This window comes from Camelina sativa, chromosome 15 (assembly GCF_000633955.1).
Source record: "Camelina sativa cultivar DH55 chromosome 15, Cs, whole genome shotgun sequence".
Lineage (NCBI taxonomy): Eukaryota > Viridiplantae > Streptophyta > Magnoliopsida > Brassicales > Brassicaceae > Camelina > Camelina sativa.
Window position 1 is genome coordinate 6,592,637 of NC_025699.1, and position 26,671 is coordinate 6,619,307.

The window sequence follows — 26,671 nt, forward strand, 5'->3', positions numbered from 1 at the left end:
GTTAAAAATTTCGTTGACTTCTAGTTATATATCACTCGTTGGTTAACTATAGTGTGCTTTAAGTTAATTAGAATTGTCTGGATTTCAGTGCACGAAAATATCTTCAAAATATGTGGATTATCCTTAACTAATTGACAACTTTAGTGCATGATGTATGTTTGTATATATCATGACTTTATTGGAAAATATTTTTTAATACCTACAGTATATTTTGTTTTTTGGTGTATACGTAATTTACGTATTATCCTAATGCTTAATTTGCGTGTTATGTTTTTTTTCTTATATGGAAACTATGGTGATGCTTAGGATTACGAATTTAATGATATGATTGCATAAATATTAGGGGGTGATAAAATTAGTTTTGGCCTTTTGGGATTGGTTTCTTGCAGAATATTAAAGAAGTCTGGTTGTCTAATGTCATTTATGGAATTATCATACTCAAAGAATATTTGGGTTTAAAGAGTTATATTGATCCACTTTCTCTCATTGGAAATTCGAAAGGTGTATTTTTTATGATCAAGGAGTGGTTTTGTGGTCTAAAAAGCCCATAAGATGAACCAAAAAAGCAGGTTATGAATACTAAGAGTTGGACCTTTTTAAAATCTAAGATAAATGTCAACCGGCCAAGTTTTGGTTTACTATTAATTTTACCATTTATAATTTTATAGTCAAACTAGAAAGTATATAAATTAAGGGATGAAAATCTATAAGACTAGACGTATACGGTATACATGTGTAAGAAGGCCATCTGGCATCTTCATTTCACGAACTCGAGTACCAGCCGCCATGTGCTTTCTTGGTCAAGTGGCATCTCATCCACATCTCAGTAGACCAACTTCAGTTTTTGTAGCTATGATGACTCGGTAATTTGATGTCATGAACCGGAATGAGCAAATTAGCTGACTTAAGTAGACAACTTTTCCAACTGACAGGTTAGTTAGTAGTATTGGTGTGGTACAGTACTAATCGACGATTGGTCAAATAATATAATTTAAGCTTCGTCCGCATGTGGTACGCATTGATACAATGGACCTTCTTTCATATTGAACCATGTTCGGCTAAGTTCACCAGGCGCTACTACCACTGCTGATAAGCCAATGCTCCTCGTTTTGATTTTGACGTTAAACAATAAATACGTTACAAGTAGAAAGGAAAGTTCGAAATATGCATTTGGATAATGATAATGTTATAATTTGGGAGAGAAGTCAACTTTGGCCAGCTTAATCTAATTAAGGTCAACCAGGAGACCTTTTTTTTTGTTCGTGATTCACAGTACAAATTAACGGAATTGTACAATTATCATTATCATTCTTGGTCTTTTCTATGTTTGCCATGCCTTCTTGGAACAATCTCTACCACAATTATTATCGCTCTGCTTTCTTTTTAAAAAAATTATTTTTAACTATATCATTAATAATAAAAACCTTAGCCGGTCCGGTCGTTTAATCAAGAACAGTTTAAACATAAGCCTTCCCACATCCTAAGTTATAGATACATCATACATGCATGCATATCAAAACAGTTATATCTTTTGCTATCTTATAGCATAATTCAATTCATATATGGACATAAGTTTCGTCAACAACCAAAATGTAAGAGAAGTTACAAGTGAAGAAACAATTTTTTTTTTTTTATGACGTCAAATAGCAACATCCCTTCTCTCTCAAATCCCATATTCTAAACGCGAAAAATTCCGCATTATTTAATCTCGTTACTAATACACTATGATCTAGAAAAGAAAAGAAAAATACACAACACAACATAAAACAAAAATGAAACACGATTTGCAATAACATTTAAGGAACACAACAATATATATATCTCAAATTAAAGACCGAGCGAGAAGGGGAAACCGGTCGAGGATAACCAACCTCCACCACCAATAAACTGACCAGCCGTATATTTTTGAGCCTCAGCAGCAGCCGTAATCACCTTAAAGCCCCTCCACTTCACTCTGTTTGCAGTTCCTGCCCCTGCTCCTGTGTTCGCATACTCTCTATAAGTCAGAGTGTTCAACGCAAATGTACCCGTCCACTCGGACCACCCTTCGGGTCGGATCACGTCTGAGATAGCCGACTGCATTATCACCGTTTGCGAGTACTCCTTCCACGGGCGACCAAGAAACGTCGGGAAACTACCTTTCACCGGCAGTAAATCCGACGTGGCACCGATCCTACATTTCTGGATAACGATCCCTGTGTTCTGGTTCGGATCCGTACGTCCCTGAGCAGTGACCATGTTTTTCTGGCCGGAGTTAGGGCGGCGAGCGTGGATGTCACAGTCTTGAAGCACGACGGCAGCGTTTCCGAAGATGAAGTCGACGGTTCCGGCGATGAGACACTTGACGAAGAACTGACGGTTAGAGTGGACGTAGAGAGTGTCTTGGTAAGCTAACATGTCACAGTTGTAGAAGGCGGAGAAATCAGAACCCACTCGGAGAGCCACGGCTTGGTGCTTCGACGGACCCGCCGTGTTCTGGAAAGTGATGTCACGAGCTAAGAATCTCTCACCGACAGCAGCTGGGGCCAAAAAAAGAAACAATGGTTACTTAACGACATCATTAGCTAAAAGATTAACTAAGACAGACTTATCTTACTATAAAGAATATTACCTTTAGTTTAACGAATTTTAGTAATATTTTATAAACTATAATGGGACTATAGAGAAATGCCAATGATATACTAGGTGTAATGTAATGATGAAACAACTTTATTTAAGGGACCAAAGTTGGATAGAAAAGTCAATTACATTCAAACAAAAAGAATAAGAAAGAAAAATAAAAGGTGCTCCATAAAACTAACGGCTCACTTCACGAGTGGATGAGCCATCATCATACAAATCCCACATAATGTGACTTGGAAAAGCATATGAATAAAGCCAAGAAATAATGGACCAAGACTCTCTTACATGACTCATATCTAACTAAAGAGTTTTGTTCAAATTTGGTAAATTGAAATTCACATTTAGTTTGTTCAAATTTGGTAAATTCAAATTCGCATTTAGTTTCATCTCGTTATTACTAGGGTACATGTGCGAATATCTGTTGTAGTGGGTACTAAGACAAGAATCTACATGTATATATTTAATGTGCATGAAAAAAAGTAAAGATTTTTTCCACCAAATAAAGGACCACAATCGTGCATAATTGCTAATATCTTTTTTCAAAAAAGTTAATAATTAAAATTGCTTACCAACGGTGGCGGAGTGGAAAGTGGTGCTACCGTCGACGACGTTTCTATTTCCGGTGATAATAGTTCTCGTCCGACCATCTCCCATAAACATTATATTCTTTTTCTTCTTAGAAACATCCACATTCTCTCTATAAACTCCGGCTTTTATATGTATCACATACCTCTTGTTACTATTCTCCGGGGCCGCGGCAACCGCAGACGCCACAGTTTTAAATTTACCGCTACCGTCAGCTGCCACGGTGGCATCGGCTCTCACGCCCGAACCCTGAAGAAGCCTCCTATCACCAGCCGATAACCAAGTCGGCCATCCCTCGGAGTCTAGTTCTCCGGCTCCGGCAATATCTACGGCCACCGAGGTTTCCTGATTCTCCTCCTTTAGCTTACGGTTGTTTGAGGTGATTTTAGCTTTTTGCTCGAAGTTGGCTATGTCCGTATCAGTCATGTTCTTGATCATTGCTAGTGCGTTACTGCACATGTGCTCGACGTGTATCTACATTTAATCGTTTCGTTATAAAGCTATATCGATCTTCAAAAATATCGTGTTACCAACAAGTTATAATAATAATTGAAGGTATGTAATAATATTCTCTAGCAACAACGATAGATAGCTACTATTCACACACATGGACCAGCACTAGCTAACAAATATGTTAATGTTAAAATAAACAAAGCTCTAAAAGTTGTCAATGTGACGTGATGTGATATATGAAATTAATAGTTATAATGTGAGGTATATCTATATAGTTTTATAGTAACTCAATATGATTTTTGCCACTATATACGTTTTCAGAACTAGTGCTTTATGCTGAGCCAATATCTATCTATTCCATAAAATTTAATGAACGACGACGAAGACCAAATGCACTTTGTCTTACATTTGCGATATTTTGATTAAAGTCGACGATTCTATCTTATACATTTCACATATTTCTATAATGTTTATGTAATTCCACATCACATGTGAGCAGCAAATGGATAAAGAATTGATGTTTTACGTACCTGACCCATCTGTAAGGCTTTACGAACTTGCTTATCGGCGCCGTCATGAGAGAAGCCGTCGAGACAAGTCTCCTGGTTGGTAATGGCGGAGCTAATCAGGGTTTTGAGATCTGCGGCGTGTTCCCGGAGAGTTTTTTTGGTTGGATACAAATGGAGATCTTCCACAGCCTCATGGAGCTCATCAAGCGTCTCATCAATAGTCTCCAAACAGTCATGAAGCGCCGTCTTCTCGCGCGGCGTTAGTCCTTTCCTCTTCTTGATCAGCTTCTTTACGGTGAAGTAATTGTGCTCCACGGCGGTTGTTGTTAGGTTAAGCGATGCCTCGATGACGTCTTTTTGCGACGTTAGCTTGACTCCCCCGGCAGTTGCCACGGCGGAGATACAGAGCTCAGGGTAAAGCGTGGAGCTGCAGGAGGATCTTAGCACGGCGTGAGACGAAGGGGATAGAGTTCTTTTTTCGTTGGCTTTCGAAGCTCCGGCGGAAATACCGGCGACGGCGGCTACGAAGAGCAAGGCCACGGCGGCGGATAGCAAAACAAGTTTCTTGTTTTTCTTGAAATTATCTTTAGAGAAGATTTCTTTCATTGATGGTGCCATTGTTTGACACTGGTGAGTGATGAATGTACTCGTGAAAGAGTGGGGTGGGTGTTTATATAAACTGTTTTTCGATGAAATTTAAAATCAAACGATAATATTAAAATGGTTTTTTTCTGTTTACTTTTCTTCACTCTATTATTTGAGTGGAATTTTCAAAAAAAAAAAAAAAATTCCACTGGTTTATAAGCTGCCTCGCTAATAAAGATAAGGTTTTTTTTTTTTTTTTTGCCAGAATATTATTCATATTGTTATTGCTATTCGACAGGGAAGGCTATTGTCGTTTTCCCGAATCTTTAACCTTTTTAGTGTTTATATCGATTAATTTTCAAAAAGATGTTACCAATATATTCGTTACTTTGATTTGCCACTGACGAACTCACCATGTCTTTGCCCACGTTTATCCTCATACACAATAGGAGAAACTAGGATTATTATGCATTAGCCGACAATAATTTACATTTTTTCTATTTACTTAATTATAAGCATATCCTTCTTTGTGATTTTAATATTCGTTTCATCATTGATTCTATTTGAAAAAAATATCGATTGTTACAAAAAAAAAAAGTTATTTTGGATTCAATTGGTGTGTATAAGTAGACCGTCGTTTTCAGAAACAATTGTTATTTTCAATTTGATTTCATAACGTTTGTGGTTTAAGGTTTTGATAACGTTTGTTACATAACATAAATATTACTATTTTATTTAAAAGTATAAAAGTTTTTATACATAGTACGTATAGGATTACTTTTTTTTGTCATCTATGATTTATATACGAGTTTTCTTGCGTTTGAATGCTGAGTATTTATATCCAACAGCAATACTAAAAAATCGGCCATTTTACTAAATCCCGGTTGTAAAGGACTGTTTGTTTACCTGTCAATTGTAAACGTGTAATCACACATAAAAGGAACTAATTCATGTTTCTATAAATAATGTGTCAGGATCATATAGTATACATGTGTAATTAAGGAAAAGCAAAAGTGTTACGTAGAATTAAGCCACCGAAATTATTGATGAAACTATAAATATAAAAGTATTTAGGCCGATGGCTGTGGCCTTAGCTGCAAGCCTGTCACGGGTCCATCTACCCATTTTTAAAAAAAATTATTCCACCAAGTCGATGACAATAAATTTTGAATACAAGTTTTGTTGGTATAAGGCAATCTCTAGCTCTCTTATATAAGTATTTGTATTATAATAAATAACTAATAAATATATTGGACTACTAGAAAGAAAAAATGATATAAAATTTCAAAGCTACCAGTCAATATGTTTACTCTGTTTCAGTATATTATTATATCGATATTTAGTCTGATTGTTTACTGAAATTTTGGTTCGTCTTATAGATGACATATTTACGAAACCAATTTTCTGATTTCATTAAACATTTAACATGAAAACATGTAATTTAATCATATGCGGTATGTTTAGTAAGATTATAAGCATATATAGTTTCATTAGTTGTCATCTACCCTTTTTCCCCATGCATGTCATTTTTCATAATTCCCTCGAACATAGTTTCAGTAGAAGTAGTCATTCACAGAGAAATGTTTATTTCAGTGTCGGTAGTGCCAAATCTGGAAAAACTTTTACAATTAAGAGATAGATTAGATCCTGAATTCAAGCATCTGATACAGGAAAATAACTATTTGTTGGGTCTTACCAAAGAAACTTTAGATATGAACTGTTTTAGCTATAAATATAAATATTTGATTACAAATATAGACCAGCCATAGCGTTTGAAGTATAGTATAAATTGCTACTATAGCTTTAGATGAAGTTTGTACTCTCGTTAGGAAAGCATACAGTAAACTCGTAATCATCACATGCTCTCTTTCATTTTTTTTTTTGACAATTATTTCCTGTTTTTTTTCTTAGGGAAAAAAGTTGATGTTACAATCATGTGAATACTTTGGTTCCTTCTTTATCCTTAATTAATGTTTCATTATCTAAAGTAGCTAATTATACTACTAGAAAAAGAAAAAAGCAGAATGATAAATCGTATAACGGGCGTATTATTAGAAATAAAATAAAAACAACTTGCATACTCTCTTTTTGTTGACAGCTACAACTTGCATAATCCTTTCCAACAAGTTGCAAATACATGGCATCCGATGCAGTAATCGAGATACTAATTTATATTTTCGACTCTTTCATACATTTTCTATGCAATTTACACATATTTGTAAAATAGTAAAAAAATATTTGATGTATCAAATTGTTTTAAGGATTTTAATAGGATTGTTAAACAGTAATACTAAACAAAAATCTCCATAATACTCTTATGATCACTCTTTTCTATTTCCTTCTTCCAACAATTATTCTTTATAAAGGTCACAGCAATGGTTGGTAGATAGATTTTGTCTGTGCTCACGCTTTGAACGTGCTGCTGTCCACATACACAACTATTTATTTAAATTCTTGTCAGTAGAGAGCGTTGGGAAATGTAAATGTTTCTAAATCAAGTTACCTTTACAATGTATAATTTACAACAACAACAAAAAACATTCATCCCGCATTCCGAGTTTCAAATCATTCGTTCGTATCTTTCTTGCAAGTTGAAAATAAGTACTATTATAACATCTGAACATCAAAATTATAATACTAGATTCGCTGTTAAAACATAAAAATATAAACTACCAGATTCACAAATTTTTGCAAGCAATTAACAAAGAAACAAAAGAAGATGTCACGGTAGCTTAATAATACATTATACATGGACCCGTATCTTCACAAATTTTTGCAACAATTAACAAAAAGAGAAAAGAAGATGTTACGGTAGCTTAATACATGGACCGTATCTTCTTCACATACAATCGGCCCGTAACGACTAACATGGGCCTGATTCCATCTCTTTCGCCGGGACGTCTATTACGACCTCCGTTAGATCCGGACCATCCGGTAGGCCTTCGTCTTCTCCGCCGCAACCACCATCTTCAATAACCGTCGTGTCAGTGCTCATGGGAGGTGGGTTTGTCGGTAACTCATGATGTTCGGATGTGATCGGGTCGTGATTTTGGGACAAACCCTCGTCGCCACCGCCTCCAAGTTCCTGTCTCGTTCCTCGTTGCTTGGAACAAACTCTCTTTCTACATATAGGGCAAGTGGAATGTGACTTAAACCACGAGTCGATACATTCAACGTGAAATAAGTGATCACAGCTAGGCAAAGCCCTAGCTTTGTCTCCGTCGACTAGCTCCGCGAGACAAATTACACATTCAATGACATCTTTGAACTCCTTAGCATTGAACTCTATGGTAGGGATTGATTGGAGTACGAAAGGCTGGACACCAACACATACCGTGATGGTGCTAGAGACAAGATCATCGTTGTTGTTATGTTCATGATCATCATCATCATAACATTTATTAAGGCAACACACCAACCCTACGAGAATCCCAAGGAAAAGGAAAACGAAGCCAAAACTGAATCCGGCATGCATTAGATCATTGTCTGAATCTGTCATCTTCTAAACTGTTTTTGAAAGAAGATCGAAATCTTAGTACGGAGAAAGCAAGAGCAAACACTCAGTTGGTACGTAGAGTTCCAATTAGCTTTTAGCTTCTAAACCTAACTAATTTTCTTTAGGTAGTATTAGTATTTATGATCATGATCAATAACGTAATAAAAGAGTCAAAACCCTATCTATATTGTAATTAGGATTAGGAATCATTGCTTATTATATTTTTTTTTAATGCCTTTTTATATATAACTAGATAACAATGAAAAGATTTTCTTAATTCACATATTATCCAAAACCAAAAAAAAAAGGACAAAAATTGCAAAGTACAATATCCTCCTGATAAGGCGTCTATCCATGATGCATATTGCATGGTAGTATTTTCATGTTCAAAAGTACATGTTCAGAACTCAGAAGTACACAAATATATGCCTTTGTGAATATTACTTTTTTTTTTTTTTTTTTTAATTGATATAGGCGTATCCATGATTGTAGATTCGGATTTCTGAACACGTGTTGTTATGTCAGTAATTACATATTGTAAAGCTTTTCTCGATCCAGCTCCTGTCTTGTTATTTTTGCCTTTTGATTATTTGTTTTTCACCATTATTTTTTTTCTTCTTCTAATCTTTAGTTTGATTTGTTGACAAAATTTACCGCTTGCATGTACACTGGAATTTTGATTTTGATAAAATGGTTTATATTGGGATGATGATCCACACCAACACATGAATAGATTTATGGTCTAATTAAATCATATAAGTAGGAATTTTGCACCTTTAATTTTTGAAGAGTGAAACTTTGGAAGCATTTGAAAATTTTGGATTTGGATTTCTGATTTTTGAGGATGATATCTAATATGTATAAAATATTTATCTTTTAATGCATATAATAATTTTTAATTTTTTTTTGTCACAACATATAATAATTTATTCATCTTCAACAAGCCTCGAAGAAAATCAAGTTTCTCAAAAAAAGCAAGATAAGACCCAAAAAAAAAAAAAAGCTAATTCCATTATAACTATTTTGGTTATACTCTTTGACATGCGCAATTAAGTTTTAGATAGACACGATGACATCCTTTTTTGCAAAGAAAAAATAAAAAATAAGGAAATTGACCATGACACAATTTACTCAAAAAGTTACTCCTGTAGTAAATAAGGCACAACGCCATAGTTCTTCAATTCCTAAAGGCTAAAGGCTTATGATCATAACTGTGGATTATTTGTCGAAACTGACCTTACTGAATTTGTGTTTGTGAGTAAAGATAGTAAGAGCTGTGGAAACCTGTCCGATCCACACAGCTTCCGTCTTGTATATACTTCCAAGTTCTGACACTCGTTTTCCTTTCATTCTTATATTTTTTATCATGTTTTTTCTTCTTGATAAATACTAACCTAGTTTTCTTTTTGTTTTCGCAACATTGAAACATTGATTTCGATAACAATTTATGTATATTAAAATTTGGAAGATATAGTCGAAGGAGTTAGTTTTCTCATGCATGCAAGTAGAATCAATTATGTCTGTATAGTCAGTTTTTTTCTTTCATATATGCTAGAGCTGATACATATGCTGAATCCTTTTTGGGACAAACCAATAAGCAATAAGAAACTAGTACTCTAGTAGCAATTAAAACAAACGATACAATTTATTTTATTTTATTAAAGAGAAATATTTGAGGAAAACAAAAGAGGAAACTAATTTTCTTCCTTTTGAACATTGAAAACGTGAAAACCACTGGTTTGCATCTCGGCAAAACCTTACCCCGACAAAGTCACAAAGGTAATTAAAGGAAACATTTTCGACGGCGTCTTCCAAGTCTTGAGAGTTAAAGTACGATGGAGATTTGATCGGAGAATGGAGGGATTGATATATACTGGTCAATTCAATGATATGGTGACACAGTAACAACATCATTGTTGCCATAATCATCATCATCACTATGGTCGTCATCATCATCATCATCATCATCATGATAATGATAAAGAGTGCAACCCAAGGCGAGATACATAATCCAAACTAAAGACGCTGCGGAGCTGGAAATTCCAGTGGTAAGCACGAGGTAGCTGTAAATTAGTGCAAGACAACATAGATCGTCGTAAATAGAATCCATCATGATCTTCACTCTTCAGGTCTCTTCTAGATTTCAGCAAGAAAAAATAAAACACAAAGATTGATCCTCGAAAAAGCTCTTTACGATCTTCAAGTGTTTAGCTATATATACTAACGAACGTCACAAAGCTATATTCCAATCAGATTACAATTAGGATATTCATTCATAGATAGACTTTAACGTGTCATTGAGTTATAGATAATACTACTCACTATGTAATGAAGGAGTGGGCTTTTCCTACGGGCTTTGGCCCGTTTTGTAAAGAAGAAGGAACTTATGTTGGGACTTGGGAGTTCTATAAATAGAGCTTTTACAAGATCTAAAAAATCCCAAACCTATTTTGGTTTCTTCAAACTTTATACAAGAAAAGAAAAAGAAAAAAAAAAAGCAATGGTATTCACAAAAATCTTTGTGACTTATTTATATTTATAATGGTTGTTTTGTTTCGTTGTCCACCTAAAACGATATAGAACCTTATGTGATTTTAGCAACTTCTTGGTTAAGAGTTCTAGGGTTCCAATGATGCAAACATTCTCTTCCATTTCAGATATGACTCTCCGCCAGTCTGATAATGGTACCAATTTCCAACTGTCAGAGATATCATCCCAAGTTTATAATTGACATCTAAGTCTCCTCCATGTCTCGTTTGCTTCGCAGAAACATACTCTTATCAGTTATCACTCCTACCGTACGTCGCTGGTAATTCCACGGTCATTGTCCATGCCGAACGAGAAAGATTGTTTTTCTTTAATGTATCATTCGTTTACGTATCTTTCTTGCAAGTTGAAAATAAGTACTATTGTAACATCTGAACTTCAAAATTATAATATTATATTCGCTGTTAAAACATAAAAATATAAACTACCAGATTCACAAATTTTTGCAAGCAATTAACAAAGAAACAAACGAAGATATCACGATAGCTTAATACATGGACCGTATCTTCAGTCTTCAAATTTTTGCAACAATTAACAAAAAGAGAAAAGAAGATGTTACGGTAGCTTAATACATGGACCGTATCTTCTTCACATACAATCGGCCCGTAACGACTAACATGGGCCTGATTCCATCTCTTTCGCCGGGACGTCTATTACGACCTCCGTTAGATCCGGACCATCCGGTAGGCCTTCGTCTTCTCCGCCGCAACCACCATCTTCAATAACCGTCGTGTCAGTGCTCATGGGAGGTGGGTTTGTCGGTAACTCATGATGTTCGGATGTGATCGGGTCGTGATTTTGGGACAAACCCTCGTCGCCACCGCCTCCAAGTTCTTGTCTTGTTCCTCGTTGCTTGAAACAAACACTTTTTCTACATATAGGGCAAGTGGAATGTGACTTAAGCCACGAGTCGATACATTCAACGTGAAACAAGTGATCACAGCTAGGCAAAGCCCTAGCTTTGTCTCCGTCGACGAGCTCCGCGAGACAAATTGCACATTCAACCATATCTTTGAAGTCCTTAGAATTGAAGTCTATGGTGGGAATTGATCGCAGTACGAAAGGCTGGACACCAACGCATACCGTGATGGTGCTAGAGACAAGATCATCGTTGTTGTTATGTTCACGATCATCAAGATCATAACGTTTAACAAGGCAACACAGTAACCCTACGGAAATCCCAAGGAAAAGGTAAAAGAAACCAAAACTTAATTGGGCATGCATTAGATCATTGTCTGAATCTGTCATCTCTTCTAAACTGTTTTTGAAAGAAGATAAAAAATCAGAATACGGAGAAAGCAAGAGCGAACACTCAGTTGGTACGTAGAGATCCAATTAGCTCTTATAGCTTCTAAACCTAATTAATTTGCTTTAGGTAGTATTAGTATTTATGATCATGATCAATAACGTACTAATAAAAGAGTCAAAACCCTATCTATATTGTAATTAGGATTAGGAATCATAGCTTATTATTCTTTTTAAATGCCTTTTTATATATACCTAGATAACAATGAAAATATTTTCTTAATTCACATCTTATCCCAAAAAAAAAGACAAGATTTGCAAAGTACAATATCCTCCTGATAAGGCATCTATCCATGATGCATGGTAGTCTTTTCATGTTCGAAAGTACAATATATGCCTTTGTGAATATTCCATGATTGTAGATTCGGATTTCTGAAAACGTGTTGATTTGTCAGTGATTACACATTGTAAAGCTTTTCTCGATCCAGCTCCTGTCTTGTTAACTGCTTTGATTTTCTTTTTTTTTTCATGATTAATTTTTTTTTCTTTCTAATCTTTAGTTTGATTCGTTGAAAAAATTAATCACTTGCATGTAAAACACTAGAATTTTTATTTTGATCAAATATTTGTATTAGATGATGATCCACACATTCCACACCAACGCGTGAAGATCTACGAGATAATTAAATCGTATTAAGTAGGAATTTTGCACTTTAAAATTTTGGAGAGTGAAACTTTGGAAGCAATTGAAAATTTTGGATTTGGATTTCTGATTTTTAAGGATGATGTTTAATATGCATAAAAGCAAGATAAGACAAAAAAAAAATTATAATTAGATTTTGAATTTATATTTAATTTTTTGTTAATATTCTTTGGCCTCTACTAGTAATCATTAGATGAACAAAAAGAAAACGAATAAAAAGAATAATGCGGAACCGAATAAACAAATTTTGAGAAATGAAAAGAAATAATGCAGAGAGGGGAAAAAATGATAAATAGTGACCAAACAATAATAATATTTTGAAAATCTATTAAATATTAAATAAATCAAATTTTAGTACAAATATAATACTAATTTTAATGTATATAATCAAATAAATTTTGTGAATTAAATTTATGTTAAATATAGATACTTAATATTAACCTACAATATAATTTTAAGATATTTCTTAGTTTTTATTTACGATATAAACATCTCTTAAAATTATTTTACTATTCATACAATTTCAATTAAGCTTTAAATTAATTTAACATGAGATTTTTATCAAGTATATTTTTTCTGCCAATATAATGTGAAAATATGAATATTATTGTATTATAAGATTAAATTATTATTAATAAACATAATTTTTATTTATTTTAAAATAAAAAACTAATTTTAATATTTGTTCCTTTTTTTGTTCCATTTGTTCTTCATCAAATTTGGAGTGGAACATTTTTGTTCTATTGTTCCTTATTTTGTGAGGAATGTAAAATAATGAGATGAAAAAATTATTACATTTAAATGGTAAAAGTTTGACAAATGAAGAAGAATATCACACATTCATCTCCCTTCTTTTCCTAAATCATGGTCACCAATTGGAGCCTTTGACATGTGCAATTAAGTTTTAGATAGACGATGACATTAAGGCACAACGCCATAGTTCTTCAATTCTTAAAGGCTTATGATCATAACTGTAGATTATTTGTCGAACCCGACCTTTACTGTTGGTGTTTGTGACCTTTACTGTTGGTGTTTGTGAGTAAAGATAGTGAGAGCCGAGGAAACTTGTCCGATCCACAGCTTCCGTCTTGTTAGATATACAGTCTTCCAATTCTGACACCTCGTTTTCCTTCCATTATTATATTTGTCATTATGTTTTTTCTTCTGATTAAATACTAACCTAATTTTTTTTTTCGGCAACATTGAAATATTGATTTCAATAACAATTTCTGTATATATATAATCTGTTCTTCCATTAAATTTTGGAAGATATAGTCGAAGGAGTTAGTTTTCTCATGCATGCAAGTAGAATCAATATGATCTGTATAGTCAGTTTTTTCTTGCATATATGCTGAGTCCTTTTTGGGAGAAACCAATAAGCAATGAGAAATTAGTCCTCTAGTAGCAATTAAGAATTGACAAACTATACAATTTTTTTTAATTATTTTAAAGAGAAATATTTAAGGAAAACAAAAGAGAAAACTAATTTTGTTCCTTTTGAACATTAAAAACGTGGAGACCAGTGGTTTGCATCTCGACAAAACCTATCTTGATCACCGTCAACAAGGTCACAAAGGCAAAAGACACATTTTAGACGGCGTCTTCCAAGTCTTGAGTTTAAAAGCACGATGGAGATTTGATGGGAGGATGGAGGGATTGACACTGACCAATTCAATGATATGGTGACACAGTAACAACATCCTTGTCGCCATAATCATCATCATCATCATCATTATTGCTGTCATCGTCGTCATCACCATCATCATCACCATTATCATAATAATAACAAAGAATGCAACTCAAGACGAGATATAAAATCCAAACAAAAAACGCGGCGGAGCTGGGAATTCCAGTGGTAAGCACGAGAAAGCTGTAAATTAGTGCAAGACAAAATAGATCGTCGAAAATAGATTCCATCATGATCTTCAAGTCTCTCTTCAGCAAGAAAAAATAAAACACACAGATTGATCGTAGAAAAGCTCTTTACGATCTTCAAGTGTTTAGGTATATATATAATAACAACGTCACAAAGCTATATTCCAATCTGATTCCAATTAGGATTTGCGTAGATACATTTTGACGCGTACTTGAGTTATAGATATATTACCCACTATGTAACGAAAGAGTCGGCTTGACCTACAGGCTTTGGCCCGTTTTGTCATCTTTACTTCACCTCCATCAGCAAATATGTTCACATAAGTAATAATTGTCCAAAAAGGTTTAGTTTCAAGCTTTCCAAATTATGAAACAATTTTCACAATTTTAAATTGTGGAAATCATGAAGATAGAATGTTTCCTTAATTATTTTAGCAAGAATCGAGCAGGCAGGCGGCAGCAATGGGAACAGACTAATTTAGCAATTTCCAAAACCAGTTTTCTTATTTTTCATAATCGTTTCCATGTTGACGTCAAAAAAAGAAGAGGAAACTTATGTGTTGAGTATATCCCAAGATCAAGAGTTCTATAAATAGAGTTTTTTCAAGAAATCTACAAGATCCCAAACCAGTTTGTTTCTTCAAACTTTATACAAGAGAAGAAAAAAAACCAATGGGTTCCACAAATATCTTTGTGACTTACTTTCTTGTATTTCTAATGGTTGTTTTGTTTCGTTGTCCACTTAGAAAGTTAAAACGATATAGAACCTTATGTGATTTCAACAACTTTTTGGGTAAGACCATCTTTATAGGGAAAACATGAAGGGTGTTCTTACTCCAAAAAAATAGAAAAATAATCAATAGTGGCTTAAAACACTTTTTTTAGTTTTTGATGTAGAATTGATTTTGGCTCAGTTCTAAGCTGACGTGGCAAAGTGTGAATAGATACAAGTTTTTGCAAACAATTTTTTATAAATTAAAAAAGATCTGATTGAGAATATATAGAATAAATTTAGACATTAAACTATATATTAATTAAATAAAATGTTTGTGTGCTTTAATTAAATAATATGTTTTTTTTTTTATCTTTAATGTTTTTGTTGTTTTATAAAAATAAGGTATCTTTAATTTTAAGTATCCGCCAGTCTGATAATGATTCCAACTTCCAACTGTCAGAGATATCATCCCAAGTTTATAATTGACATCTATGTCTGCCTCCATGTCTAGTTGCTTCGTAGAAGCATACTCTTATCACTCCTACCGTCGCTGGTAAATCACGGTCACTGTCCATGCCGAACAAGAAAGACTGTTTCTCTTTAATATGTCCAATCAGTTGCATTGCTTCCGGTTTCAGAATTCCTACTCTCCAACAATGGTTGAGCACGTTGGTTTCTTGTGGCAGCAAATTTAAGCACTTGGCGGCCTTATCACCTTCCGCTATCATCAAAAAGCCTTACAAACAGAACACAATGACCAGTTACAAACCTTGTTCGTTCTACAACTTCAGTCTTTTAGATTCCTCTACTACTCGTTGCAAATAGAATAATACCTCACCAGTCACCAATAATCTTTACATGAGCAGATCCCAGCAACAAAATGGTGGAATCGCTTCGTGTCTCTAAGGACTATGACTCTCCCAGTTACTTGCGATACAATCTTCATCCATGAATGACAGTCTGCACATACTCTGAGATTCTTGGTAACTCTTAGAGGAACCCCTTCACCTGTGTGAATCAGGGAGTAGGTTGTCGCAAGTCTCTCGCTGTGTCCACAAACCCAATTGGCCTTAGTTTCTTCATCAACATCATGAAGCACTACGCTCGTATCAGGAGCGTAACCGGATTTAGCAATTGCTTCCTGTAGTTCTGTCCATACTTTCTTATACTCATCTGAACTACGAAACTCATATCCACCTCCAGCAACAAAGATTTGAATCTTATCTTTAACCTGTACCCAACTGCAACCAGCTTCCTTTTTGATCCCTCTTTGTCTCATCATCTCTCGGATCTTATCCACATTATCCCACATCTTCGCATCAGCATAAATGTTAGAAACCATAACATAATTTCCAGGATTACGAGGTTCAAGAACAAACAACTCCTTGGCTGCAACCTCTCCCACTGAAACATTCCCATGGAGCCTACAAGAGTTAAGCAGTGATCCCCAAACGGATGCACTTGGCTTAAACGGCATTGTTTCTACTATCTTAACTGCTTCTTCGATTTCACCAGCTCGGCCCAAGATATCAACCAAACAAGCATAATGCTCCAAGGCAGGTGAAACTCCGAACTCAGTTTTCATGCGTTTAAACAAACTTAAACCATACTCAGTGAACCCTGTATCACTACACCCAGATAACAAAGCAACAAACGTAACCCCATCTGGTGCAACACCTGACTCAATCATCCAATCAAACAGATTCATCTCTTCTTCAATATATCCATTGATTGCATAACAGTTTAGCATCGTGTTCCATGAAGTCAAATCCTTATCTAACAACATACCATCAAAGACTCTCCGAGAATACTCAACCTCACCACACTTACCATACATATCCATCAATGAATTAAGCAACGGAACATCAGGTTTCCTCTCTTTAGATTTAAGAATCTGTGCATGAATCTCTTTCCCAGTGAGAAGAGCAGCTACACGTGAACAAGCAGGCAATATCGTCGTCAAAGTCGCCCAACTAAACCCAATCATCTCTTCCTGCATCTTTCTAAACAGATGAAACATCTCATGAACCCGAGCTTTCTTACTAAGCACCGAAATCAAAGAATTCCAAGTAACGATATTTCTCTCAGACATTCCATCGAACACCTTGCGTGCATCATCGAATGAGCCACGTTCCATGTAAAACTTCAAGAGCACATTATACACAACCTGATCAACCTTCTCCTTCCGTTTCACAATCTGACCATGGATTCCTCTACCAACCCTAAGCTCTTTTAAACTAACGCAAGCTTTCAACGCAACGGAAATCGAAAAATTCCCAGGTTGGATGAAACTACACAACATATTAACATACACAAGCAAAGCATCTCGTGGTGATCCGTTTCGAGAATACCCAATCGCCATAGCCGCCCATACTTTCTCAGTAAGTAGTGTTGAATCGGTGACATCGTCGAATATTTTCCGAGCTAGATCTAATCGGCGACAAACCGAGAAAAGGGTTATGAGTTTACTAAGCAATTTGGGATTTTGACGGAGATTAGGGTTTTTGAGAATCAAAGAAGAGATTTTGAGGCCATGGTGGAGTGATTTAGCTGAGATACATGCGTGAAGAAGGTCTGTGTAGGCCTCTGGAGTGGAGGAGAGATTCGACGGTGAAGATGATGATGATGACTTCTCTATCGATGTTACAGCTTCGTCGAGTTTAGTTGATTTAGAGAGACCTGAATTGAGTTCTAAAGGCTTTGAGAAGGTGGATTGTCTCAATGGGATTTGTAAGAATTTAGTATGGGTGATGATACGTTGAGCCACCAGTGGAGTAAGATAAGCTTGTGAAGTGGTTATAACATCTGCAAGTTTTTTTTTTTAAATATCATTGGAAACACTTTAACCATTGCAATGCACAAAGCTTTGTAACAACATCATCAACATTAAAATTTGAATCTTTTATCAAAAACGTAAACGTACCTAAAGAAGCCATTGAAAATTCATTCAGCTCACGAGTAAGAGAAGGAGACAATTCGAATTATCTTCTCTGTGTCACAACCAGAACAATTACGCTGTAATCCTCTGTTGACTGTGTGTGATCGTAGAGACGAGACAGAGAAGGGAGTTGGAGATGGATAAGCCACAAAATGGGCCTTCTAAGCTTTGGGCTTTTGAGTTCATTTTAATGTATACATTATGTTTTTTATTGGAGGCCCAAAATAAAATTCGAAGAAGCAAATTACAATGCATATTGATATTCTAGCAGGAAACGAAAACCATAAATAAAACATCACCGGTCAGAGGATGATGTATCGTCGCCGCTAGATCCTGTTTGAGAGCCATCAACTTTTTTCTCGACCTCTCTTCTTTTGTGTTCTATCTCTTCTTTCCCTTTTTTAATCCTCTCCCTAATCTCTTCCTCCTATATGCATTAGAAGACTTTCATAATCACTATAATTTCGTTACAAACAAACAATAAAAATCTTGAAATATTCTCAACTTAATTTAGTGGGTTGAATAGGCCACGATGTTTTGAGTTACATTGTCAAGTGCTTTAGCGTCGGGAAGTTTCGAACCATGAACACCAGCTCGGTTCGAAGCTTTTCCAACCATCGTCCTCACTCCATCATACCGACCATCACACTTTCCGACGCTTCCCACAGATCTCCACCACTTTCCTATCATCATTCTTTCTTCTGGTTTTCACTACTTTCACCTAATTTTACAAGGGTTCCTGTATAGAGTATATGCTTTTTATTAACAAGTGAGGTGTGCATTACTATAGTGGAACTGCCAGCCACGTGTTATAAACTTTTCCACGTGTCATTAAAGTGTTTACGGTTCCCTCTTCGTCTTTCTTTATTAATCCGTTTATGAAACACGACCGTTTCTGTTTAAGCTTCTTCATTCAAATATAGCAGCAGCACATAGTATCTTGAAATTTTATTAACAGTAAAATAATTTATTCAAACAAAATTTTAAAAAAATTACAATGGAAAAATACCGTCTTCGATCGGGGACTCACAAAAGGGAATGGTTTTTGTTCATCATATTGGAATCTAAAAAAAAAGCTACAAATTACAAACATACATGGGAGTGTACAATGCATGAAGGGGGGTAGTTGTTGTTGTTGTTGTTTGTTATTCTCTCATCAGATTTATGAAACCAAAAAAAAAAAAAAAAAGGGGTTTTGTTTTTGTTTTTGTTTTTGTTTTTGTTTTGTCTGTCTCTCTCTGTTGTCACTTGTTGTCGTCCGTCTCCGAATCCGAGCAGACATGAAAAAAGAGGGCCAATTTTTATGTTTTTTGTTTGGCTCTCTCTTTCTCTCAGGGTAAAATAATTTACATGTAATCATTGGCGCCAGAGCTACCGGACCCGACTCCAACAGTTCTTTTGCTCATGTTAGCTCTCTGCACCAACACTACCAACGCTTGCACCACTTCAGACATCGGTGGTCTGAACTCTGGCTCAGGCTGTCACAGAAATAAACACCATTTACATTCAGATTTTCATTTCTTCAGATCATCATCATCATCATCATCACATTTTATTAATATAAATGATTGATTACCTGGACGCAAAGGGCGATAACATCTGCAAATCGGGAGAGGGATTTAACAGGGTAAAGCCCTTTGAGTGCTGGATCAACCATTTTCCCCAATGCATCTATGTCGTGAAGCTGTGGTGTTGCCCATCTCACCAATGACTGCTCTGATCTTGACCTTGTGCTGTAACACACAACAATCCACCAGTTCAGACACCGTCAAGAAAGTGATCAGTTTTATCAGGCAACCAAGAGATATGGATCGTAATGGTACCTGTCAAATGGTTTCCTTCCGGTTAAAAGCTCAAGCATCACTACTCCAAAACTGTAAACATCGCTCTTCAAAGAGTACTGGCCTGACATTGAAGTTTCTGGTGCGCTGTATCCTTCATCGTTTTGGTTCAGTAGCTGCACAATATAATCGAATGTTAAGGAACAAGTTCCATAAAAGCAAATATACTAAGAGTTAATAGTCTATAGTCTATATACCTCATTTGCAGTGGGGAGGAAGCTAGCGAGACCTGAGTCTGATAGGTGTGGATTCAGCTCTGAGTCAAGTAATATGTTTGCTGATTTGATGTTCTTGTGGACTATAGATGGTGAGCAAACTTCATGCAAGTACCTGCAACAACACCATAAGACTGCTATATAACGAGCAATAATATGACTGAGATGTCTAGAGACTTACTCCAATGCACGCGCAGTGCCAAGAGCAATCTTGACACGGGGATTCCATATCAACGGTTTGCTTTCCTCTTCCGCAAGATGTAAGAAGTCATGCAATGAGCCGTTTCTGTGGAACTCATAGACCACCAAATGTTGCCCGTGTTCAGAACAGTAACCATCAAGCTTTGTGACATTTTCGTGATCCAAATGCGCGATTTTCGATACTATTTCGGTAAAATCATCAGCTGTGTCAGTGGGAAGCGCAGAAGAGTCAATCTTCTTCACAGCAAGTACCTATTAGAATCAAAACAATATCTCAGCGGCAGAATATTATGAACATTGTGCTGTTACAAGTAAAAAGGATTATGTAAAGTTTAATACCTTTCCATCATCAAATTGAGCTCTGTATACTCTTCCAAATGTCCCTTCACCGAGAAGATTATCTACGCTGAAACTGTTGGTAGCTATTTGAAGATCTGCAACCGTATAGGTGTTTACATTTGAAGGAACAACAACAGCAGCTTTCTTTGCAACAATTGGTTTTCTCATTGTTGAATCATCATCGTCAAACGACTTATGTCGCTCAGCTGGTGGAGGGCGTAGATTCATCGACAATGAAGTATCCAGTTTCTTTGTCTCAACTAATGGTGGATTCTGTACAGACTTATTCTCTGCAGCCACATGATTACAAAGTTAGAAAAAACCATATGATCATATAATGTATATTCTTTTTTGACAAATAAATTTGTTATTACCTTGATGGAATTCATTTGAAGCTAGTACAATGGGTTGGTTAATGTTACTATCAGTCTTTTCAATGTCCGTGGGTGATGATGACCTCTTTGATCTTTTTCTCTTGATCAAGAAGAAAACTATGACTGCTGCTACAATTATCAATGAAATGACTATTCCTGCTATTCCACCAGCTCCAATCCCTGATTTCTTGGACTCCTTGCTACTACTACTGGAATCACCATTGGACCGGGTTTCACGGTTACCGGATTTCGGAGTAGGTGTTTTACTGATCGGAGGCGTACCAGGAGGTGGTGGAGGTGCAGGCCCAGAAGTGAATAAATTGCCATCTTTTCTGTTTCCAAGATCATTCAGGAGGAAAATAATTAGTGAGATTAGAAAAAGATCCAAGAACATAAGAAAGTAACGTAAAAACTTACTGCAAGTTAATGCCTTTCAAAGAATCAGGGACCCAGCCTGTGAATCTATTGTTTGCAATATTCCTGAGGAAGAAGCATTCAGAAAGAACAACATTCAAGAGGTGTTTACAGGTGATAAAGTCCTGAAAAATGGATAAGCTTAAGTTACTCACAGATTCTCAAGAGGAAGGGTGGCTAGGATATCGATGGTGCCTGAGAACTGATTGTTCTGAAGATAACTGTGAAGTTCAGTAAAGACAATGTCAGTATTAAACTGGTTTACTTACAGAGAGCTTTTTTTCAATACATTGAGACCTACTTAAAAGAAGTCTTACATTGATTTTGCACTTGTAAGAAAGCTACAGGTATTGGGGAGAGACCCTGTGATAGCATTGGAAGAGAGGTCCCTGAAAACATACATGGGAAATGTCAAGACATCTGTTATCAACTAATCAAGTTTCTCAACTGATTCAACTCATGGAAAAAACGATCTTACAAGATAGAGAGAGAGGTAAGTTTCGTGAAGTCGATAGCTAGTTGCTTTAACTGGTTGTGAGCAAGATTGCTGGACAAAACCAATAAAGAGCATTAAATAACCAAACCAATCTTTCTCCAATAGTAGATGTCTGATGATAAATAATTTGAAGAACTTACAGGTACTTGAGAGGAGCCATTAGAGAAATGGAATATTGAGCAGATCCAGTGAACTGGTTATTAGCAAGATTCCTAGACAAATTTCAGAAATTTATCTACTTGCAAACACACAAAGAAACTTGTAAGAAACATGTAACAGAGAGAATCATCAAAACTTACAATCGCTCCAAGTTTGGAGGAAGCTGATACGGCAAATCACCTCCAAGGTTATTGTTGCTTAGATCACTGCAGGTTTTATTAAAAAGAACAATCCATGATTGTAAGCCACACCACCAAATACACAAAAGCAAAAAACTTTGGTGATATCACGGAAGATGAAACTTACAACTCAGTAACAGAAGTCAATTTATCAAGCATATATCCAAGTGATCCAGAAAGTCCAAGACCTGGTAACTTTCTGCAAATAGGTAATGCATTAATAAAAGCATGATAACAACAAACAATAAGTGATATTTAATGTTTGTACAAAAGTCATTTACATTTGAGTAATTCGTAAACCAGAGCAAGTTACGCCTTTCCAGTTTTGGCCACAAGGATCACCTCCTGATGCTGTCCATTGTGATAGCTGTCCTGGAGAATTCATGGAGTTGAACATGGTATTCAAGGCAGAAGCTGCACATATTGAGAGAACCACAAGACCATTAGTGAACTATTTCCAAACATAATAGATTGAAATCAGAATTTGTTTTTGTCGGTTCCTTGAAGCAGATCCCAAGATTTGATATCATTGAAGATTTTATGAAGTAGATAATATTGATAGAAGTTAAATTTTCCTGTTTAATTGAAGGAATGCTTAAGACTGAACCCACAAAAAAAAAAGAAAAAAAAAACAACCCAGAAAAGGGAAGAAGCACACAAAGAAAGGAACCAAAACAAAAAACATAAAGTGGGTGGAAAAGGAAAAAGGTTCAAGATTTGGGTGTGAGAAAAAAGGAAAAAACATTTGGTCGAAAACAAAACCTGTTTTGAAGAAAAGAACAATATGAAGGAAATCAAAAGTTGTGGAAGAAACAAAAACCCAGAATCATCCATAAAAACAAAAACTAAGATGGATTAAAAAAAACTGAAAAGATCGAGACTTTTTTTTGGAAGAAATTAGAAGAAAAAAGAACACAGTGGAGGATTTTAAGAAGAAGAAGAAGAAGAAGTAAAAAAAAAACTCACTATCTGATGCATCTGTAGCTCCAAGGATGAAACTTGGCTCAAACCAAACAATGCAGAGTAAAAGCAGAGCCAAAACTACCACCCGACGATTCTCAGTCATCATCTTCTTCCTCCTTCTTCTCTCTCTTCTCTCTCTTCTCTCTCTCTCTCTCTAAAAGCAGATGAGACAGAAGAAAACCCAAATGGCAAAAACCCAAAATCTGGTTTTGTTAAATTTTTCTTCTGAGATTTTTTTATTATTTAATTTAATAGTAGTTTTTATTATTATTATTATTTCAGGATAAATTTATTTTTGGTTAGCTCAGATACTACATATTACTGTTTCAGCCATAAGACGAATTTATCGAGTAAAGCTGGCAAGCACGATTTGCTATTTTAACTTAAGAAGAATCCAAGAAGAACCATTGAAATAGTAGTAGTAGGCTTCGTCGCTTTGCTTTACATTTTTTTTTTTCTTCCATATATACAATTACTAATTTTTATTTAATAAAAAAAATTTCTTTTTATAATGAGAGGTAATCCGGAGTTTTATTAGTATCTGATAACAGGATAAGTACAGCGGTTAAGTAGTCCATTCACCGAGTTTTTAATGGGTTTAAACCATATTACCATCTCAACTAGATAAACTAAACGAGGCATGACTTGATTAGCAGCAAAGTTCAAAATTTTGTGTATTACATTGAACTTATTTTTCTCATTGAGTATTAAATATAACTTTAGTAGTGGCGATATTTGTTAATCATTTTGCAAAATGTTTAAGAGTTTGCGGATTCTGTTTTTCTTATGTGAATTTGATGGTTTCTTAAATTATATTTATAGAAAATAATTCTAATCTATAAATTAATATAGAGCTTTGACGATATAAAAAAAAATGAATAATTTATTCAAAATAATTTCAAGTTTAAGTTAAAGTGATTTATAAATTTTAGTCGCATGAAAACTACTAAACCACCGCGACTTTATTTTACATTAAATAGTGTTGGGTTTTTTTTAAGTTTGGCTCTTAATATATTAAATTTTCTTTTAATTTTGTCCATCAAATGTTGTTAAAAACAATTAATCTTGGTTGGTGTATCATGGTTATGCTCTCTGACGCATTGTCTTTCTTGGTTTTTATGCATTTCTCTCATTCCCACAAATTACAAAGAAAATAAAAATTCAAAATATATATACTACAAATTAAATAATAGCTACCTGTAGTTTTCATAAGGCCTACGCGCTTTTAAAGGTTGTATTGTATATTCTTCTTTCTTTTCTGTATTTTAATATATACTTTTTTCAGCTTATAACTTACATTTTTTCTGTGAATGACAATGTCATATACTGAATTAAGTTTTATGGCAAGAAAAAAAAAACAAGCTTTCTTACAGTATAGATTACTTTGAAGATTGGTTATGATTGGGTCATTGCATCATTGCTTTGAAGAATTATGCTTTGAAGGATTAATTACTTTCCCTTCACATCTAAGTGGACTATATATAAAAAAAGGAAACTGAGTGAAAAAGTGAATTGTTTTTTACTAAATAAAAAAGTGAGTTTGTTTGTGCAGCAAAAAGGTAAGTTGTTTTGTTTGTGAATTAAAAAAAACATGTGGGTAAAATATGAGTAAGTGACAAACACTAATGTCGCAATTATGGGTATTTAAGGTAGTAGTAATTAATAGTAAAACCATCTTAAAGAAACTCACGAGATTCCTGTAGCGCAAATATGACATTTTCTATTAAGGAGACAGATATAATTGCAAGCAATTTGATTATACGTATATGAGAAAAGTTAAGTTAGCAAAAAAACCTATTTATTTCGACCATACATCCTAAAACGTTATTAAGCGATTTTTTATATGCCAATCATTTCGTTAACTTACAAATTATTGTCAAACAAAAAGTTACAATCATCGATAATCAATCATTTAGTTTAGATTATCCCAATATGAATGAACTATCAGTTTGGTTAAAACGTGTTAATCGGTCATTGTACGTGGTTCACCTCTAATCTCCCTTAGTGTCTTCGTTGAATATTTCTTCGTGTTCGTTCGCTTTCTTATCAATTTAATTATTTAACTTGCCCTCTTCGTATTTGACCGGCGAAAAATATACGTGTTTGGATACTAGTTTTTTAACGCACCGACGAGACCAAACAAAACAAAAAATGAAACGGGGGTTTTCAATTAAGCATTTTGGAATTATAGTAGTGTTTTGCCCAACAAAATAAAATAAAATTTATAGTAGTGCATGTTTTTGATATACTAATTTATTGCCGACTTCTGTACCTATATTTTCATACTAATTCATTTATCATAGTAAATGGTGTATTAAATTTAGACAATACTAGTTTTTAGTTAGAAATCCATAAAGTTGTATACGATTTACTACAAATCCCGGTTAGACTTTTTTTTTTAAAGATGCCCACATAAATGCTAATAATTTAAATATTGTTAAACTGCTTAGTTAATAGTACTCCCTCTGTATCATAATACTTGATGTTTTAGAATTTTTACATGAATTAAGAAAAACATTTAATGTTTAGCAATAAATGTATTCTTCATTTATAATAACATATTTTTATAATTATTAACTAATAATATTTCATCAAATTTTTAAATTCTCATTTAATGATTCTTGAAATTTGTAATTTCTTAGTATTAATTGATAAAAGTATACAGAAAATCATCTTTTGTGATACAAGAAAAAATTGTAGAACATCAAGTATTCTGATACAGAGGGAGTATTATGTTAGAATTTAGGTAGACGAATAGATCAATCGAGGCTTGAAGCCAAGCGTGTGCCAGCAAGTAAGGGGTGACACAGACAGTATAAATTATATAAGGAAAGATATGATGTATCTCTCTAGCATATTTTAAATTCATTTTCAAAGATTTTATCAGTTAAAAATTAACAACTAAATATTTTAAAAATACATTTTAAGAAGAAAAAAAAAACGAAACACAAACAAGTTAGCTAGCTTCGATGAAACATGACGTTTATCTACTGACAAAAATAATCTCATCAGCCCTAATTTTTATTACTATCTTTCTCGATTTTGTTTGTCTTACTGTTAGTAATCTTGAGCTCTGTATCATGGAGTAGGTATTAGGTACATTCTGATGACATTACACAAAAGAATACGGAGTTCTTAAAATGAAGTCTTCTTTAAATAAAAAAGAAAATAACAACACAATTTGTTTTCTCTTTAAAAAAAAAAAAAAAAAAAAAAA

At 34.6% G+C, this 26,671-nt stretch overlaps 5 protein-coding genes across 6 annotated transcripts; all 5 read right to left on the reverse strand.

Moving 5' to 3' along the window:
• LOC104745705 (pectinesterase/pectinesterase inhibitor 3) lies at positions 1,610-4,855 on the reverse strand. Its single transcript, XM_010467021.1, has 3 exons — positions 4,191-4,855; positions 3,192-3,681; positions 1,610-2,519 (listed from the first exon to the last, which is right to left on the reverse strand). The coding sequence occupies exons 1-3, from the start codon at positions 4,785-4,787 to the stop codon at positions 1,828-1,830; spliced, it is 1,779 nt and encodes a 592-aa protein (XP_010465323.1). The 5' UTR covers positions 4,788-4,855; the 3' UTR covers positions 1,610-1,827.
• On the reverse strand, positions 7,618-8,253 carry LOC104748186 (putative RING-H2 finger protein ATL61). Its single transcript, XM_010469864.1, has one exon. It carries the CDS (start codon positions 8,251-8,253, stop codon positions 7,618-7,620), a length of 636 nt encoding a protein of 211 aa, XP_010468166.1.
• On the reverse strand, positions 11,410-12,045 carry LOC104748187 (putative RING-H2 finger protein ATL61). Its single transcript, XM_010469865.1, has one exon. It carries the CDS (start codon positions 12,043-12,045, stop codon positions 11,410-11,412), a length of 636 nt encoding a protein of 211 aa, XP_010468167.1.
• On the reverse strand, positions 15,680-19,019 carry LOC104745707 (pentatricopeptide repeat-containing protein At3g14330-like). 2 transcript variants are annotated; one of them, XM_019237032.1, is made up of 3 exons: positions 18,820-19,019; positions 18,259-18,700; positions 15,680-18,140 (listed from the first exon to the last, which is right to left on the reverse strand). In XM_019237032.1, the coding sequence occupies exons 2-3, from the start codon at positions 18,269-18,271 to the stop codon at positions 16,177-16,179; spliced, it is 1,977 nt and encodes a 658-aa protein (XP_019092577.1). In that variant the 5' UTR covers positions 18,272-18,700; positions 18,820-19,019; the 3' UTR covers positions 15,680-16,176. The 2 variants fall into 2 exon arrangements, with proteins under 2 accessions (XP_019092577.1, XP_010465324.1); XM_010467022.2 differs by having other exon boundaries at positions 18,779-19,019.
• On the reverse strand, positions 19,297-23,657 carry LOC104745708 (protein STRUBBELIG-RECEPTOR FAMILY 7). The gene is made up of 16 exons (XM_010467023.2): positions 23,458-23,657; positions 22,773-22,905; positions 22,619-22,690; positions 22,453-22,518; positions 22,294-22,365; positions 22,136-22,204; positions 21,975-22,046; positions 21,813-21,878; positions 21,661-21,723; positions 21,244-21,575; positions 20,870-21,159; positions 20,511-20,782; positions 20,312-20,444; positions 20,097-20,230; positions 19,850-20,006; positions 19,297-19,751 (listed from the first exon to the last, which is right to left on the reverse strand). Exons 1-16 carry the CDS (start codon positions 23,558-23,560, stop codon positions 19,620-19,622), a joined length of 2,166 nt encoding a protein of 721 aa, XP_010465325.1. The 5' UTR covers positions 23,561-23,657; the 3' UTR covers positions 19,297-19,619.